The sequence below is a fragment of the Dasypus novemcinctus genome, chromosome 20 (assembly GCF_030445035.2).
Source record: "Dasypus novemcinctus isolate mDasNov1 chromosome 20, mDasNov1.1.hap2, whole genome shotgun sequence".
In the NCBI taxonomy this organism is placed as follows: domain Eukaryota; kingdom Metazoa; phylum Chordata; class Mammalia; order Cingulata; family Dasypodidae; genus Dasypus; species Dasypus novemcinctus.
This window is the reverse complement of record NC_080692.1, coordinates 36529887-36550039: the sequence shown is the minus strand read 5'-3', so window position 1 is coordinate 36550039 and position 20153 is coordinate 36529887. Positions and strand designations below refer to the sequence as shown.

Genomic DNA, 20153 nt, shown 5'->3' with positions numbered 1-20153 from the left:
ATGATATTGTTTCCATTGAAGAACTCTTAGTAATAGTGAAGTGTACTACACTTATGTATGAAAATAGTATTGTAAAAACTAGTGTAATAGAATAACAACTGGATCAGGAATCAGGAACTGCATTTCAGAGCTAGCTCTGTCACCTTTTAGTTCTTTGATTCTTCAGCCTCTTTAAATCTATAAAATTAAGGAATTGTTCTAGATGATTCTTTTTAAGATCCCATACAACTCTATTCTGACTCTATGACTATCAGTGAAAGAAAAAAAAGGGAGATTTGAGGCACTGATTCTAATCTTTAAAAAATAATGTAGCACGGACAAGCCAAATTCACACTGGGACAACTCCACCCTTCCCTGTTGATATGTAAACCATTGTCTATTTCTCTCCTCTAGTGATTGTCATGTGTGGTACACCAGAAATCATCTACACCCTCAAGGGTGATCGGCCAGTGCCTGAAGACACTGTCATCATTCTAGTGGATCTATTCAAGTATGTATAATATTTGGAATATTTGGATTTCCAGGAGATACATTCTCTTTTTATTTGCTTTGCATAGCTTCTTATGGGGTTCAGAATGAAGACAATATTTGATCCAATGTTTCATTCCGTCTTGATCACACCTTCATTCTTATTTCATCAGTTGTGGCTTTAGCAGAGATATATACTTTTGATACCTCTATCCTGTTTAAATAGAAATGTTATATAAAACCACTATTAAATCCACATACCCATTTATCTATCAGGCCTGCGCAGTCAACATAGGATCCTGATCTTCAGCCTGCTTTTAAGGTCTTTGGGCAGGCGGTGATAAATCAACTGATAACCCAATTATATTATTACTGGGAATGTGGCCGTATTTGTTCATTCAATTGCTAATGGCCTTTGGTCCTAGATTACTTTTCCTTTGGATACCTTTGATAAGAGGAAAGTTCCAGTTAAATGAGTCTGCTTTGTACAGTTGCCCTCTGTGGCTTAGTCACTGTGTGGTGAGCTTTTCCTCCTCACTTCTCTGGGACTAAGGAAAGAAAATCCGGGCGTAGAAACCACCTTCTCTCACATCCCTCTTTTTACCACTCATCTTGTAATATGGTTAGAGACCTCACTAACAAACAGTACCAAGGTAAATCTAAGTCACTCTAAGTTTAAAGAAGGCTTCACTAGTCATTCCTTACCCTTTGCCCCCATGCGTGAGGTCACATGTGCTCTCTTGTCTCACTGGATCATCCCTGTAATGAATACATCACCTGCAATCATTACCTTTTTATGTTACAATCAGAGTCAAGTAGTGCACTAGACCTTTCCCATTTTTGCCTAATCATTTCACTGAAACTAACTGTATATTTCACAACACAAAGAAGATGAAATATAGGAACTAAGCGTATTTGACTGCTGGATGTTCAAGACGGTAATTCAATCAATCAACAGACTTTTAGCTGCAGCAGTCCAGCCAAGAGGACAAAGCTGTCAAGATTACACAGTCCTACAATCACACTGACTTCAGTACCTCCCATGCCCACTGGAAGGAGTCCTCAGTGTAGCCAGTTGTCTTCGCTCACAAGGATGCTATGATAAATACCACACAATAGGTTGGTTTAAACAAAGGAATTGATCATCTCCCAGTTTTGGAGGCTAGAAGGCTTGCTTCTTCCCAGGGTCAGTAGCACTCTGGCTGGCTGGCCATCATTGTGGTTCCTTGGCTTTCTCATCACATGGTGATGTCCTCTCCTTTTCCTTCCAGGTTCCTGCTGACTTCAGGCTTCTCCCTGTGACCTGCTCTTACTAAGTCTGACTTTCTTCTGCTTTTCAAGGACTCCAATAATTGGTTTAGGGCCCACCCTCATTCAGTTGGGTCACATTGTAACTAAAATAACTAAAATAACATCTTCAAGAGATCCTATTTATAATGGATTCACACCCACAGAAATGCAGATTGATATTATGAACATGTGTTTTTTGGAGTTCATAATTCAACCCATCACACCAGGCTTGCATAATTTTATTTTCAGCAAATCTTCAATCAACTGCCAAAGTAATTACTGTTACTATTCCCCAAGGACACCTGGTGATGTTTTGGGACAGTCATGAGTTTAGGAACTAAGCATACATGGATTTAAACTGTAATTCTGATGCTTCTTGTTCATTTGCCCCTTGGGCTGTTACTTAGCCTCTTCTCATCCATACACAAGTAGAAAATACCTTACCTTATAGGGGTGCTTTTAGGATTAGAGGCATTAATGCTAGCAAAATACCCAACACAGGTCTTCAGCTCAAAGTAGATGTTTTCACCTAGTAATCTGAATATGAAATGATGGCCATCCTAATTACAGCAGTTCGAAAAGGTTAGATTCTTTTCATATTAAAACATTTGAATGCTTAGAAAGCTTAGAAATCATATGATTAACAGAGCAATCTCAGCTAGTATTGAGAGTTCTTAAGGTGCCAAGCATTGTCTAGGAGTTGAAACTACAAGGTCCTACAGGTCAAGAAGCTCATAATCATTGAGAAATCACAACATCTAAAAAGTAACTTTAAGTGGTAGAATTTCTCTCTCTCTCATATTCCAATATCTTTAAATTGTTCTGAACGCATAAGAAAAAGAAAATTTCCAGGTACGAACTAAAGATTCTAAGCATTGTCTAGGAGTTGAGACTACAAGGTCCTACAGGTCAAGAAGCTCATAATCATTGAGAAATCACAACACCTGAAAAGTAACTAAGTGGTAGAATTTCTCTCTCTCATATTCTAATATCTCTAAATTGTTCTAAGTGCATAAGAGAAAGAAAATTTCCAGGTATGAACCAAAGGTTACCAAGCCTTGAAAGCAAGCAGTAGCTCACATGCTCATAGCTCAAAGAATTTCCCTAAAAGAAGAATATGTCTTCTGGTCTATCTTTCCATTCATGTACATTAACTACAGTTGCCTAAGTTCTCTTATTCAACTTAGCAAATGTAGAAGAAAATAAAACCTTCTGGGGGAAAGTAGAAAGTTTTGTGAATTCCTGAATTTAAAAAAAAAATTTTTTTAACTAAGCAAAATATTTGAATTATTTTCAAGGCTAATGTTATAGTTTGTGTGAATTATAGATGATGCATCTCTATTTTTCAAGGGATCTAATTTTCATGGAAACCTGTGCTTTTTATTACAGTAACCACTACTTTGAGGCCAATGTCACAGCTCCTGACTTTATGAAAAATGTCCTTGTGTTGACACTACCTCCTGGAAATTCCAACCTAAGTAGACCTTTATTCAAAGATTTATCACTGGTAAGCTTTCATTCTTTCTCTCCCACCCTCCCTCTCTCTCTGTCTCTCTGTCTGTCTGTCTCTATATATATTCTAAGCTTTCTTGTTTATGAGCCTGCAAAAATATGTTTGGGGCTAGGTCTTAGCTGGAGTCTTTTTATTTCATGAAATGATGATTTCAACAAAAGACACTGAAACCAGTGAATTGGGTTAGAATTCTGGTGAAGTCTTCAGCGATCTCTTGCACTGCTTCTAGGCTCTGGCAGAAGTGTGATTCTTCCCAGCTGTTTAGTGGGGCCCAGACTGCTTGATCTACAGCCCAGCTCTGTGGAGCATGCCAGGCAGCAATTGCACAAGCAGAGGACTTATGTCCCTCCATCATTCTCCCCAGGGAAGGCACTTGGGACCAGAGGGAACACCAATCAGAACTGTCCTCAAGACAAGTTCAACATATCGTCCAAACAAAGCTCTTTGTGCCTCGTGCAAGATCCTGAAAGGCAGGGTTTCTTTGTTCGTTTTCTTCTCTTTTACTCTTTAATGAAAATAATAAACTATAGGTAGCATCATTTCTATATAACATTTTAGAAAAATTATAAAAATGTCGCATATCGCCTTTCCTAGTTGTACCTGTATATTCTGTCATCATGGGAAGGAACTACAGTGGCTTGTAGTTACTTGTCTAAAGGCAGTAGTCTTGATTTATTGATTCCAAGAGAAAGCAGAAATGTGACACGAGGACACCAAAGAGCCTCTGGCCCAATAAAGGATTTTCCAAAACTCTCCTTAATACTGACCCTACAATTTCCTTCATATAGCTTTACCTTTTGTTCCAGCTCCCCTACTGAACCCAAGAACATTCTGCTTCAGAATCAAGTCCAGAACCTCTTTTCTAGGACCCCTTTTAAGATTTTTCTTTTTCCTTCAGATGAAAAATGACTTTGCACTCGCCTACGTGGATGGAGTCTTACTCTTTGGACACATGCTGAAGACATTTCTTGAAAAAGAAGAAAATGTTAACACTCCCAAATTTGCTCATGCTTTCAAGAACCTCACTTTTGAAGGTACTGGTCACCTAAAAATAAACAACCACAACAAAACTAATTTATGCTTTCTACAGAAAGCTGAAGAAAAGCTGGGCTTTGTGGATGGACTCTGGGAAGTAAGGGTGTGGGGGGTTGGCAGTAGATGGGCCAACAGTCAAATAGTTTTGAACTTAATCGGAGGTAAATATCATGGCATAAACTTGGGGGATACTATTATTGATACCTGGACCCCAAGTTAAGCTGCAGACTTTTGGAATCTTCAGATGTCATAGAAGGAACACATGGCTCAGCCCAGTGTTTACAAACTAGCCACATCCTAGGGCATTTTGATTAGTGTTAGCCTGTCTTTGCTGGATAAGACTAGTAAGAAGAGTAGTATTTGAGGCTTGATTTTGGTCTCCTCATTTCCCTTTTTATCCTTCAGGCTTGTGGGCCCCGGTGCTGCCCTCTAACGACCACAGCCTCATAGCAGCCCCACCCAGAGTTCCCATCACTTAACCCTCCGAACTGTATGAATCAGCATTCCCTTTCCATGGGAGCCTCTGCTGAAACTCCCATTGTTCATTTCCTGGACCTCAACCAGACATTATGAAGCTTTCTTCAAATCTAATGTACACTAAGTGAAAGATAAGTGGCAGTGGCTTTGTCTCACTCGCCTTAAATCCTTACTCTGGGAATTCATGCTTCTGGGCAACTGCGGTTGGTTTCAGTGGGCAGGAAACACCCAGCCCCAAGGACTGAGGGCTCACGGCTATGGGGTACCACGATAGGAAGGGAGCACATCTGCTCCCTGAAGCAGCAGAGAGGGAGTGACGATCATGTATTGATTACCTCTTGAGCCCCAATTTTTGCCAGGCCCTTCCTGTGCAAGCTCGATTAATGCTCTCACATCCATGGTCAGGTCAAGCATCCTAGTGACCACTGCCACAGACTTGGAGCCAGGAGACATTTGTCTGTGTCCTAGTTTAGCCACCTACCAGCTCTACAGCCATGGGCAAGTTATTTAGTATCTCTGACCTCAGCTTTCTCATCAGTGAAATGGAGCCATAATAGTTGCTATATCATGATATTTCAAGATGAATCAAATGTGAAAATGCATATGAAGCACTAAGCACAGAGCCTGACATATAGCAAATACAAATAAATATTAGCTATTAGGTTGAACCATAAGAAATTGCTAATGATTGGCCATTTTTTTTTTACCTAAAGCCACTTCATAGGTTCATCTTATACTGCTATTATTTCCGAATGAGAAAACCGAGATTCAGAGAGCTTAGATAATTTTCTCACCATCTCACAACAATAATTGATAGAGGAAGTTTTTTGATCTTCTTATGATCTAAGTTAGATTGTGCAGTGATCTAAACACTTGTGCTACTGGTTCAGTAAATATGACCAAAACTTTTCCCTAATCACCAAGGAGGGATTTTTTTGGCTGACTTCATTTGGTGCCATCCTAAATACAATGAAAAGATATTTCTTTCTAAAGAAATCACATCTCCCATAAAAGTATTCTTCAGAGACTTGGGGCTGAGCACCAATCCAGGGGTCACCTGATTACATCACGGAGAGCCACAATTCTTCCTTCGTAAAGTAGGGCAGTTTGAGCCAGGTTTCCCTGCTCTTTCAGGGTACTGTGTGGTCTCTTCTGGCAGGAGGCTGAGATGGTCTTTAACTCTGGTTTTGCCCTAGGGTACCTGGGTCCTGTGACTTTGGACGACTGTGGGGATATTGACAATACTATGGTGCTTCTTTACACCTCTGTGGACACCAACAAAGTATGTCTGGCTCTTAAATGGCAGCTCCTTTCCAAAAACCTTGGGGTGGTGTGACTGGAATGAGGTTGGGTAAGGAGAGAGCTTGTTATGTTTAGGATCTGGAAGATTGTGTATTTCGGATTTAAAGTTATGCTATACTGGGGACAGTATTTCTTAAGCTTTTCTGATCCATGGAACTTTTTACTTAGAATGTGCACTCTATTAACTACACTTTTTAAAAAACTCACCCAGAATAGACTGATATAAAACTAGACTATCAATAGGATACCAGTGAAAGGATGATAGGTCTTTACCAAGAAATATTTATTCAATTCCACAACTAAATATTTCAGTTCTCTCCATCTGAACGCCCATGAACATCCCTCTGGCACATTTAAACAGCTCTGTAATGTGATGCCTTTACACACCCTGCGTGTGTCTTTTCTCCTCAGATACATCACAAGTCCTTTAAAGAAAGGGAGTGGGTCTTAGTGACCACTCCATCTCAGCAGTGCTTGGCTTCTTACCTGGCCAGTGGTGGATGGCTGCTATGCATTTAATTTACATTTAAAACACCAGTCTGATGCCACCTAAGGTTGTGCCCATTGCAAACTATGAAAGCCAATTTTTAGATTACCATGTGGCCAATATAGAGCTTTCTCCTTGAACAGATTGGCTCCTGACACTAACTAGGAATCTAAAAGAAGTCATTCATTTTGTTGTGTAATTTGCTAGAATGAGCATTATGACACCCATAACCTATATGTTGCGTCCCTATAGAGATCCAGCTTTGTAGAAGATATCCATAAAGGAAAATGTAAACAGCTGGAGAAGAGATGCCCAGATTGAGGAAGCTAAGCCAGAAATTCGGGGCAGCATTTCAGTAACTTCTCAGTTACTATATTGAACTTTTAATATAATGCTATCTTTGGCTTGGGAATAAAAAAAAAAGTAAGGTCCCCTCAAGGCTTTTTAAACTAATAGCAACTACAAAGATAATGTGAGGTCCTTTGTCTGCCTCATGACTGCTCTTCAAAATGAAAAATGCTGTACTGTGTATTTCCTTTCTCAGAAGGCAGAATTTGTTAATTTTTTTCAATAATCTAATACTATCAAAGTAATTGTGCTATAGAACAATTTATTGTTCTATTTGGACGATGTATTGTCCAAATGTATTGTCTATTTGGAGAAAACAAAGATATTCGAATTTTCAAAATAATATTGCACTATAGTTGTTATTCTTTTTGGGAGGGGTCACAATATAGATTCAAGGTACCAAACCATAATTTATAGGATCTTTCCTATCCTTAGTGCATGCAATTGGAGAATCACCTCCAAGGGTAAGAGTCAGGTTTTGAAAATGTGAAACTTTTGCTCAGAAAGAGTGATAGTTTTACCACCTATGCATTTGAGGGCCTCTTGATGGATTTAGAAGGATTGTCGTTGTTCTGCGTCTCTTACAAAGCTAATTCAGTATATGCAGCAGTAACTTAAGGATATGTTCATGCTAAAATTGGCAAATTGCTTGAAAAAATAAACCTTTTATCTTAGAAACCTAATTAGTGCCATGCACAAGAAGACATTTTAAAGTGAAGGGATGGAAGAGATTAGAAAATTGATGGAACTTAAGAAACGTAGAATTGTTTCAGGGCCACTTGACATGTATCAAGATGATATCATGGATTTTAGCTGCGATGCATTTTCTCTAGCCATCATTTCCTTTAGCAGTCTATTGTGGAAAACCTGGCCTTTCCCTTGCCATGCGACTTGGAGCTAATCATTTAATTTTTCATGGGCTCCATTTTAACATTTGTAAATTGAAGCACTTGACCTAGTTCTCTCGAGACCCAAAGACTCTGTTTGGCAGCAGGTACTGACCTAGTCCATGGTCGTAAAGAAACAGAAAACATAGCAGCGCCCTGGAGCTTGAATCTCTGTTCATGCTGTGAACCAATAAGCAGCCCCTAACTAGCGCTGGGCTGGTTAACAGTCGCCTCGCTTCACTGAGGATTCCTGTGAAATTCAAGTAGCCTTGGGCAGGCTGGTCAGCCTCTCCGGAAGTTGTTCTAATGTGTGTTTTTCTCTTTATCCTTCTTCTTTTTCGTTCTCTGGGACAGTATGAAGTTCTATTGACATATAGCACCCACAAAAACAAGACTGACCCTGTGGCTCGGAGCCCCACATTCGTCTGGAAGGACCATAAACTTCCTCATGATATCCCAGGCCAGGGTAAGAGATCCTTGGTGAATTGTCTTTCCCTGAAATTGGTTCTCTGATAAGGAGAGTAAACTCTTACATTTTATGTAATTCGTCTTTGGTTGGTTGGTTGGTTTTATTTTGCTGTCGGAATTAGATTTGCCAGGTTTGTGAATATGAACTCTTATTTCCCTGCTTATTATAGTTTGGATGAAACACTGAATATATCCCATGTAATTTAGCTATCTTAAAACGACAGCCTACCTTTTGATGTATGTTCTCTCATAGAAAGCAAGGTTTGGCAATTGGCAAAAATGAGCACAGAGACTTCTATTCTTACTCCAGTTACATTTTACTGAAAAAAGTTCAAAGGCTACTTATTTGAGCAAAGAATGCTGGATGTTGTCCTCTGAGAGATGGTCAGTGATTAGGGCCTCTTCCCCTTCCTCTACACACACTTGAGGGGTAATGAAGGCCACACACCCCCTCAGGATGAGAACCTGCCATGCCATAGAAAGCCCTAATGTTCTAGGCTGTCAACAGTGACCTGCAGTGGCCAAGACTGGACAGGTGTCTCCTGGGCAGCAAGTCTCAGGGCAGGCTGCCCATGACTGGCATAGACAGGATTTACCACAACAAACAGTAATTTATTTTAAGGAAAAAAAAAATCTAAAACATGAACAAATATTTATGCCCAAAGATGAAAAAAAAAGTAGAAACAGCATTAATAAAATGACTTAGAAAATTATGGTACTTTTCTAAATAGAGAATTATGCAACCAAATAAAATATTTTATAAAGAATTTTAAATGACATGGAGAAAACATGATGTAAAGTAAGAGAAAAATAAGTTTTTATTTTTTTTAAACTTAGTGAGATTCTAAGTTTGTAAACCAATATATAGAAATAAGACTGGAAAGAAATATGCTAAAATGTTAACAGTAGCAGCCTCTGAGTGCTAGGATTCTAGGAGAGATTTTTTTCTCTTTTTTATATATTTTTTTCTTTTTTGTACTTTTTTTAATTTTCCAATTTTCCTATAAGGAAGCTGTATTCGTTTATGATTTTTAATCAGAATTGAAATTGTTAACTAGAAGTATTTCTCTCCCAGCTCCCAGCTCTTCTCTGCAACCAGAAGCTCTACTTACCAGCTGATCTGACATAAAGGGAGCATTTCTGGAATGACAGCCTAGCTTGAGTCACAGCTATGGCTGTGTTTCTAGTTCTCTTTCACTCCATGTGTGAAATTTGGTTCAAAATAGTTCCTGGTTCCTTGTCCAATAGGCATGAGCAGTTGACTAAAGTAAGGAGAGAAGTGTGGAGAGGCAATGGATTCTTCTCAATAATAAGCAATCCTGAGCCGACCTCAGATTTACTGTTCTTATTGCTCTGTAAAGTTAATTTCTTTTCTTTAAAAATTAAGGGAGTGGGTATAGTTCAGTGGTTTGAGTCCCTGTTTCCCAGTACGAGGTCCAGGGTTCAATCCCTAATACATCCTAAAAACAACAGCAAAAAAAACAAAACAAAACAATTCTTGGGGAGTGGGTTCAGCTCCATTGTTGAGCACCTGCCTTACTGGTACCTTCTTTTAAAAATATTATCTTTAGAACCATCTTTAAGCTTCCTGCGTTCTAAACCACACTTGACTTCTGAAATATTTCTCTTTTTTTATGGACTTCTGCAGTACTCTACTTTATTTTGTAACTTTTTGAGTAAAATTATTTTTTCTTTCTTCTGAATTTAAACTTTCAGTTACAACTTTAGATTTGTATTTTTAATAGATTTCTTTAAAAGCTTTCAGATGCTTTGGTTGTTGAACAGAAGGTCTGTGGTTTATAAAGTGCTGAACTTCTCAATAGTAATTTTTGAGAGAGCCCACATTATTTACCTAAAAGAAACCACATGAAATATTCATATTATGTACTATAGGGACATTTTATTATCCAAGGCAACTTGACTTTGTCCTCAGTTATCTAGAAAATTCAGTTAGCCAGAGCTTTTGATTGCTTAGCTGTTACATTTCGTTTTAAACTTCACAAATAAAATAACCCAGTCTTTCCAATTGTATGCAGTAAGGTATTCATGCCTTGTGTTTTATCTGTCTACACACCTGCCAACTAAACTCCAGAAAGTTTCATCTGGGGATTTCACACCACTGTCTTCCAATTCATTCCACAAGGATTACTTAATGGCAGGCCACCTTCCAAGCACAAGGGATGCAGTAGTAGACAATGCAAACCTCATCCAAGCCCTCTCTCTGTGCCCTGGATTTCAGCAATCACTTTCGGCTGACTTCCTGCCCCGTTCCTGCCCATCTCCACGCTAGCCCCCATGGCCGTCAAAATGAAAACACAAATCTGGTCTTGTCACTGTGCTGTTGCTTGAACTTGATTTGGCAGCTCTACGTTATCATTCAGAATAAAGTCCAAATCCTTACGATAGCACAAAAAAGCCCTTAATCTTCCTACTTCTCCAGCCTTACAGTTCATCTTTCCTGAAATCCTTCCTCTGACTCTCTCAGCTCCCTCCTACTTCCTTAAAGAAAGAGCCTGGCAACTTTTGTGCCACTGTCTCCTTATTTATGCTCTTCCCGCTAGGTAGAATTTCTCCTCTCCCCTCCATCTTACTGGTAAACATCCACCGGCTCCTAGATTCAACTTGAATTTCACCTTTCCTAAACTTTACTATCCCAGGAGCTTATTGATCTTGAGCTTATGCTACCAGATTTCTAGGATAGTACTATGCCACACTAATTTGTTTACATCAAAATGGCAGGTCCACGCCTATTCATATCCCCTTGTCTAAACACAGTGCCTCGGGATACATGAATGAATGAATGACAATATGAGATAACTAGGCATATGTTTCCAATCTGGGCTCCAGCACTAATCTAAATGGTTAATTTCAGTCCATTTATTTCTCTCCTATAAGTTGGACTGTCTTCCCTCTGTTAATCAGATTCGTTAACTTGACCCCATAATCATGGAATTACAACTTTCATTGTGAAGCAAATAAAATAGCATGTGAGAGCCACAGCAGCCACCAGAGGGCAGCAGAAGCTTAACCTTAGATCTAATGTGACTCCTTGACTTAGGTAACAAGCAAAACTGAAGAACAGGTTGAGGAGTGGACGGGGCTCAAGTGGTGAGCGCCTGCCTCCCACATGGGAGGTCCTGGGTTCAGTCCCCGGTGCCTCCTAAAAAAAGCAAACAAAACAGAAGCAAACAAATGAAAAAACCAACTCAGGGGAGCAGATGGGGCTCAGTGGTTGAGTGCCAGCTTCCCACATACTAGGTCCTGGGTTCAATCCCCAGCGCTGGTACCTCAAAAAAAGATAAAGAGTATGTTTATTCATACTGCTATATTAAAATACAGCATGCATAAACACTACATAGATATTTAAATACCATATCTAAATATTAGAATTCTATTCAGCGGTGAGATGGCTGTAGAGATGGGTGGAGGGACACAGATGGTGCCCCGTCTGCCCTTGGTCGCATGCCCTCGTCCAGGGTACCCGTAATGTCCACGGTGAGGGGCATCACTGCACTGCTGGACTTGTCTTTCTTGCACTCACTTATGTTCTACGTCTGGGGTTGAAGGCGAGACAGTGGTGGTAGAGACAAGAGTGGTGCCTGCAGTGGTGAGCCATGTGCCGTGACGCGGCTCTCACTCCACGGCATTGACCTGTTTCTGACCAAGTAAGAGTAGAAATCCAGAGTCCCATTTTCATTGTTGAGTTTCTCACGATCAAAAACAAGATCAAAGATTATGTGTATATGTTTTTTTCCCTGAGGTGCTGGGGCTGGGGATTGAACCTGGGACCTCATGTGTGGGAAGCTGGAGCTCGGCTGCTTGAGCCACATCCCACATCCTCTCCCAGCACTGTGTGTGTGTGTGTGTGTGTGTGTGTGTGTATGTATATATGCGTGTGTGTATGTATATATATATTAAAGGAGTCTCCCTCCCTCCTTCCATAGAGCACATTGTACAGCCAGCATCTCTGAAGCGCTTCTCTTCGTTTCTTCTCAGCCCTCACTGACGCCCCTGTCGCTCTCTTCCTGCCACAGGCCCGCAAGTCCTGATGATTGCCGTCTTCACCCTCACGGGGGCCGTGGTCCTGCTCCTGCTCATTGCCCTCCTGGTGCTGAGGTGCGGCCCACCCCCCTGCTCTCCCTGTGCTTCTCGTTCAGACAGGGAAGAAGGGAGGGAGAGGGGAAGAGCGAGAAACAGAGACCAGAGCCGTGACGTGCGGGGACGGCAACGGCTGCTCACGAGAAGGTCCCTGGACCACCAGGGCTTTCTGCACCCAAGGCCCGAGGAGGGAGGCGCCTTCCTGCGTGGAGGGAACGGGCCGTGCCATCAGGGGCCCCTGCGGCAGACGCCGGTCTGTGCTTCACCAGGCGCGGGGTGCTAGGCACGTTATTTAGTCAGGTGGCTTCAGTGTCCTCCTCTTAGCTGCTGTGAAGATCTGAAGTAGGATATTATAGTGACTGCCTCGTAATAGGCATTCTTAAATAAAAATATCTATTTTTTACCACTTTATTGGTAAGTTGTGGAAACTTTCAAAGACACTGATGTTCAGGCTACAAGAGGCTGTGGAAACCACCTACTCCAAGTCTATTTTAGCACAGGAAAAGGGAGACCCAGAGAGGCAAGATGGCCTGTCTCAAATCGCATCACCAGGTAGTGGAGAGGGTCAGAACTAGAACTCAGGCCTCCTCACCATCAGTTCCGCGGTCGTTCTCTTACACATGGGCACGCAAGTAGAGTGGCCACAGTGCCGGGACATAAAGGCAGCTCAGAAAGATTTGCCAGATATGTAAATAAGTGAGTGAATAGCACGCTGCCCCCTAATACATGTATGTCAACACGTAAAGCTGCTATCCCTCCTGGATTTCCAGGGTCGCCCCCATGCCCTCACTGGTCAGGACGGTAATTTTCTCTGTATACCACTCTGTGGTCTGTGTGTCATGATCTTTCTCATAACGGGAGTCCAGCCTGTGATGCGTGGGTTGAACATTCCTCCAGGAAGGCGGAGCAGGCCGTTCTCCTCACTGGGAAGGCAGCGCTTTGCTCCCGTCACTCTGCTCCGCTCCGCAGTGTAGGAGATGGGCTACAGCGTGTGGTGTCCACTCAGCTGAGGGTGAGCAGAGGCGAAAACCTGGGGAGAGTAAAGCCAGTCGATAGCAAGGTCACAAGGTGGCTCTTGTCCTTCAGTCCAGATGGGTGTCAGCTTAAGATAGGGTTCAGAGGTAAAGTTAGTGACAGCAGCGGAAAAGAAACGTATTTTCCATGGTCTCCAAATATCAAGAGCAGGTTCAGGGCTCCTGATGGCCAATGGTGTGTCCACGAGGAGCCCTGGAGGCGTGGTGTTTGCAGTTTTCCATGACAACGGCCTTCTAGACTCCATAAGGGACTCGTATAAATCAATAAGAAAAAAAAAGGCAATGCAATAGAAAAATGGGCAAAATTATGAATAGATAATTCTATATATGAACTAAAATTGCTAGAAGCATTTGTAAAGAGGCTTTGTCTCCTTCATAATCAGGAAAATGCAAATGAAAGCAGCAGTGAAACACATTTCACATATATCACAATGGTAAAAAAGTATCAATGTTGTCATGAATATGGCAAAACAGAAATTCTCACAACGGAAGGGTCAATTGGTGCATCCACTTTGGGAAGCAATTTCATGATGCATTTGTAAAGTTGAGAGTGTGTGTCCCTTACAACACAAAAATTCTGCCTTATTCACACTATCTGAAGGAAACAATTACACAAAATTTTCATATTTTGTGTGCTGGGACACATGTTTTTCGATTCTTCTCTGTGCATTTCTATTTTCTTTAGGCATTTTAAAGGGCACAGATGCATAAGAAGAAGTGGCTTATTTAGGTGCCTCGTGTATTCTCTGGTGGTTTACAAGTTAATATTTTTGCTTCTAAACTTTTTATTTTTTTCTCTTCTGTTTTCACATCACTCTGCTTTACGTCACTCCTCAATTCTTTGTGAGAGTGAAGACCTTTACTTAAGTAAAAGGCCTGGGAAAGCAGAAGGAAAAGAAAGGCTGTAAAGGACACCAGGCATCCTTACAGCTGTGACCGGCTGGCACTGCCCTCGGGCTGGCCCCCCTCACCCCACACCCACCCGAGAATGTCAGGGTGCCCCGTTTCTCCCAGGGTTCAGCAACTGGGTGGCATGGATACTAGTTAAAGCCGATTGTTTCTATTCTGTTCACAGAAAATTTAAAAAAGATAATGAACTTCGCCAGAAGAAATGGTCCCACATTCCTCCTGAAAAGATCTTTCCTCTGGAGAGCAATGAGACCAATCAGATTAGCCTGAAGGTGAGCCCACCTGACCCCTTGAAGGGCGTTAGGGCCGGTGCAGCTCAGAGGGTACTGAGGCAACGAGCCAGGCAGGGAGCAGTCGTTTTAGAATCCAAACAGTGAAAACACTTAGATGCTTCCTAACTTGCAGCCGCCTTCCTTCCCCTTGATCATACATGGCCCTAACTGTCAGCCAGTTAATCTGATGAACATGTCAGTGGAGCCCAAGGTACAGTGTTACTCACTCTTTGCGTCTGACCCAGAAGAGACAATCGGCTTCAATTAGCATATGGCCTTGCAAGTTGTCTTAACAAGGAAAATGATATGTCCCAAGTTTCGATTACAAGCAAATTGAAAGATGCAATCGTTGTCAACCTTTACTCTGCTTTAAGACCAGAAGTCAATAACTGGCAGATGTTGAGCTATTTATAGCTTCCAGATGTGAGATGTGTGTCTGCTTCTCATTATGTTTAACATTTTTAAAAATTGCCAACACATAGAGAACATCACATGAACATGCAGATGACAAGCTTCCTTTTGACAAGTCGGGTGATTGTCTACCAGGGCTGACGGCCGCCCCCCTAACACACCTGGCTCCACTTCCTTTGCTTTGCCACTTGGGCCTTTAACTGCGAGTTCGCAACGAGTGTGCAAACCCTGCTGTGCACAACTCAGATGCACCCCCGCTCCCCTGAGGGCATCTGTCTGTGCTACAGGCAGTGATTCCCCAGGGAAGGGGGGCAGGGGAAGAAGGAAGCAAAGAGAGCCCTGGCTGAAGGAGGGTCCGGAGAGGAAGGGAGGGGCAGGGGAGGGGCATCTTCACAGGGCCCCCAGGCCTAAGTGCCAGAGACCTGGGGAGAAGAGGAGCTCTGGAGCGTGAAGGGAGGAGTGAGAGGGACACTCAGCAACTGCAGCGGTTTTTCTGGGGGGCTGCCCAGCATGCCGCGGAGCGAGCCACAGCAGCAGCTCTGCTGCCAGTGGCTGGGCAGGATTCAGAGCCCCTGGAATAACGAGGCTTCTCTTCTGCCAGATCGATGATGACAAGAGACGAGACACAATCCAGAGGCTACGACAGTGCAAATATGACAAGAAGGTGAGTGTCGTGTCGCCGGCCCCTTTGCTCTCCGGTTCCTCCCTGCTCCTGTTGGCAGCTCGGCGGTGGGTGTGGGAGAGCCCATGGCAGGGCCAGGCTGGCTCTGCCTCCAGGCTTCAAGGTGCAATCCTGGGAAACTGAGGGACAAACGACGTGGGGAGGGGTGGAGTGCAGGAAGGAGAAGGAAACACAAAACAGTCCAGGCGACCTAGTAGTATATTTTGGCTCCTTGGTGTAAAAATATGACCATCCATATCCTCCCTCCTTCCCTGCTTTCCTTCCTTCTTCCCTTTTCACCTAGTCATTCTTGAAGAAACATGCAAGCCTGACCATACCATATCCCAGGTAGTAGGCCTCAGGGTAGAAACACCAGTAAAATACTCTCACTGCTCTCAAAAGGTCACAGTCTAGTGGGCTTGTAAACTAGTAGATACACACAAATAAGTGAATATTATACATAAACATGGTTCTCCTACAATGATATCTCCTTAATTCAACTGATCTTTGCAGCGAGTGATTCTAAAAGATCTCAAGCACAATGATGGAAATTTCACTGAGAAACAGAAGATAGACTTGAACAAGGTATGTGTCCCTTACTTCAAACCCTTAAGTGAGCAATAGCTTCACTCTATTTTCCCTAACTGTGAGGTCGCTGGTGGAGCAGGGTGTTACTGGGAATGCCAACTGAGAAGCCAAGACATGGGTGGCTATGCTTCTTGTTGAAAATTCTGCCATAAAATGTTGGAGAGTGAGGTCTGAATGTGCAAAAATATTTTGGAAATCTAGTATGTCCTAGAAAACAGTCTTGAAGTTATTTGAGGGGAGTCAGAGGTTTGTATTCAAGTCCCCCTGCTGACAAAGGAATGACCATTGATGAGAAGGAATGCAGTGTGTAGGAAGAGATGGGTACTGACATTTAAGTTTGTTAGGAGCAATGCATCTTCCCAAAGAGCTTAAAACAAGACAGGTTTTAATTGGCACACTAATTTTTACTCTGGCTCCCACTTCTGGCTATTTCACTGATTTGCTTTGTAAACAAACATGTTATCCTAGTTGCTTCAGATTGATTATTACAACCTGACCAAGTTCTACGGCACAGTGAAGCTTGAGAATATGATCTTTGGGGTGATCGAATACTGCGAGAGAGGATCCCTCCGGGTAAGGAACTATGGTCATTTCCAATTTTCTAACTGGTTAACCATGTTAAAAAATTTTGGCTGATCTTCTCAGTGATCACCCAGTGAAATAATAGTGGGTTGTCAGGAGAAGTTGGTGGATCCACATGCTTTCCAAACTAAATATCCATCAGTCCTATTGTATATTTGCAAACAAGACAAAAAAAATATTCAGAAGAGAAGTTTAGACTGAAAAAAGAAAAAAGAGCACAAGTGAAAAAATGTGTGATCATCTCCAAATTAGTTTTATTTTACTTGCATTTTTGCTATTGCATAAAAAGAGAAAGGAATGATCAGTTGATGGCACCAAGCAAGCCTTAGGAGAGTTGCTGGTAAGTCTTGGCTCTGCTACTGCCTATATTCTTCCCTCCCCAGCCTTTGTCAGGGACTGAACACAGTCCGGAAGTTGCCAAATGGGATCAGGTATTCTGGCAAAGTTCAAAGCAGAAAGAGGAAGCAGGACAGGGCTGAGTCAAGTTCTTGGAAGAACGAAGTGTCAAGCTAGATGTCTTAGTTTCTTGGCTGTAGGACAAATATCACATGATGGCCTGGCTTAAACAACAGGAATTTACTGGGTCATGGTTTCAGAGGCCAGAAGGCTTGCTTCCTTGTGAGGTCAGCAGCACTCTGGCTGGCCAGCAATCCTTGGGTTCCTTGGCTTTCCCGTCACATGGCGAGGCACATGGTGGGTCTCCTTTCTCTTCTGGGTTCTGGTGACTTCCACCTTCTGGGTCCCCCCCGCCCCCCATGGTTTTCTCTTGGATTTTGTTTGGATTTCTTCTGCTTATAAAGGACAACAGTAATCGAATTAAGGTCCACTTTATTCAGTGGGGCCACACCTTAACTAAAATAACCTCTGCAAGAGATCTTACTTACAATGGGTTCGTACCCACAGGAATGTGGATTAGTATTAAGAACGTATGTTTTGGGGGTACCTAATTCAACCTACCCTACTAGGGCTATTAATCCCTCACCTAGCTCAGAAGCACAGACATAGTTCACATACAAGAAGCAAAGTGAGTTGTCAGGCAGAAACCAGGCCTGGATGGGGAAAAGGCAGGAGCTGAAAGGATCCACGACAATTGCTTCAAAGAACATTGAAATATGTGTATCTCTCCTCTAGCAGCTTCTGGGACTGTCTTTTAGATACCTCTGGGTTAGGTGACCATATACTTTATCTGAGAGTGAAAGAGGAAATTATAATAACTATGGTGGGAAAACAGACATCATCTGAGCTGGCCCAGACCAGGATGCCTGGTCATCCTGCCCCTGGGAAACTTTCAGACCTGGTATCTCTTTTTTTTTTTTAATTTTTATATTTTTATATTTTTATGAGCATTTATTTATTTATTTTTGTATTTTTTTAAGATACACAGATCACGAAAAATGTTACATTAAAAAATATAAGAGGCTCCCACACACCCCACACCCCTGGTATCTCTTGATAACCTCAATGTTCTACCCCACAAGCAAACTGGAATCTTTGGGGGCAATAGCTGCTCCAGAAGCTTCAACTAGGTCTGAACACTCACAAGTCAATGGAATTAAAATGGATAAATATTTTTAAAATTAATCAGTTGGATACTGTTTCTCTTCCAGTAACTTTCATTACAAAAAAGAACACAAACTTTCAAAATGTAAAATATAGGGGAGCGGATGTGGCTCAGTAATTGAGCTCCAGCTTCCCACATATGAGGTCCTGGGTTCAATCCCCAGGTACCTCAAAAAAAAAAGAAAAAAAAGTATGATATTAACCCAAATCCCCCTCAAAGAAAAATAATCATAGCCCTAGATAATAATCTCTCTTTTCTTTTATGAAATAAGTAATATAAGTAATCAGTGCAAAATTTAGGAGAATATCTATGGCATAAGGAAAGGAAATGCTTTAAAACCAATCATTACAAAATAAAATAGGATATCATTTAAAAATTCATTCATGAATTAAAAATTTTTAAAAAACACTGTAAACAATGCAAGCCTCTCACACTTCTAATTAAGATTTTAAAAACAAGTACATAAATCACTAAATTGGAAGTAAAATAATAAAGCTAAAGAAGAGATGCTTTTAATTGTGAAAGAATGCATCATGATTATTAAATTACAAAACCTAAAGGGAAAATTTCAGAAACAATAATCATGAAAATTTGGCTCAAAATTTAAAACTTAAATTCATCAATATATAACAATGGAAAAATTATAATTACAAACTACAGAGAATACCAGATTCAATATAATTCTTCTAAGCTTTAATGACTAGTTCTCACTCTCCTTATAAATACTGCTTGAAAGGTTTAGAAAAAAATAACATGAACATCTTCCAAATTTATTTAACAAGACTAGCATAAGATAGATATTAAACCCTGATTGACGACTAATTATATTTATGAATGAAGGTGGAAAATTATAAATAAAATACAGTAAATCTAAGTCAGTTGTAAAAGCAGAGTACAGTCAGGTGGTTAATTCTCTGAATGGAAAAAGATATTATTATAATGCACACTATGCATGGTCATAGGGAAAAGACCATACGATCATTTTCATTGATGCTGAAAGGATTTATTCACATATAGAGTCTGGACCTCTCTGGGTTGTCCTGAGCCCCTTCTGGCATTGCTCACTCATGGTCAGAACAGACAACAGAGACGTTGCCAGGATCTTACACTGAAGTTTCTTCAAGAAATCACTCCTTTGTGTCATGAATCTCAAAACAAAGGCTGTGCCAAGGCAAACCTGGGTAATCCCTTTAGATGTTAACCCATGGTACATTCCATCTCTTTTGTTAGGAAACAAAAGGTAAAGTCTTTCCCTAGACAGATGGGAAACAACATGCTTACCATCTTATGCAACAACCTTGGCCAAACATGTTTAGGAACAATTGATTCACTCATGGAATAAATATTTTTCAAACATCTGTTATGTGCCAGGCTCTATACTTAGGTTGTTACAGATATAACCATGAACAAAACAGAATTATTACATAATTTACATTCTCATGGGGGAAGAGGCAATAAGCAAATAAACAAAAATATTCAGCTAGGGAAGTGGACGTGGCTCAACTGATAGAGCGTCCGCCTACCATATAGGAGGTCCAGGGTTCAAACCCAGAGCCTCCTGGCCCGTGTGGTGAGCTGGCCCACACGCAGTACTGCCGCACACAAGGAGTGCTGTGCCACGCAGGGGTGTCCCCCGCATAGGAGAGCCACATGCGCCAGGAGCATGCCCTGCATTGAGCCGCCCCACGCAAAAAAAGTGCAGCCCGCCCAGGAGTGGCGCTGCACACACGGAGAGCTGATGCAGCAAGATGATGCAACAAAA

At 41.6% G+C, this 20153-nt stretch overlaps 1 protein-coding gene across 1 annotated transcript in view; it reads left to right on the top strand.

The window, feature by feature from the left end:
* Positions 1 to 20153, top strand: part of GUCY2C (guanylate cyclase 2C) — a 72694-nt gene that overhangs the window by 16496 nt on the left and 36045 nt on the right. The window contains exons 6-15 of the mRNA XM_058282826.2: positions 394 to 490; positions 3148 to 3265; positions 4170 to 4305; positions 5980 to 6065; positions 8162 to 8273; positions 12310 to 12391; positions 14483 to 14588; positions 15601 to 15663; positions 16174 to 16245; positions 16717 to 16821. Of these exons, the coding sequence (XP_058138809.1) occupies positions 394 to 490; positions 3148 to 3265; positions 4170 to 4305; positions 5980 to 6065; positions 8162 to 8273; positions 12310 to 12391; positions 14483 to 14588; positions 15601 to 15663; positions 16174 to 16245; positions 16717 to 16821 (977 nt within the window). The remainder of the gene's footprint in view (positions 1 to 393; positions 491 to 3147; positions 3266 to 4169; positions 4306 to 5979; positions 6066 to 8161; positions 8274 to 12309; positions 12392 to 14482; positions 14589 to 15600; positions 15664 to 16173; positions 16246 to 16716; positions 16822 to 20153) is intronic.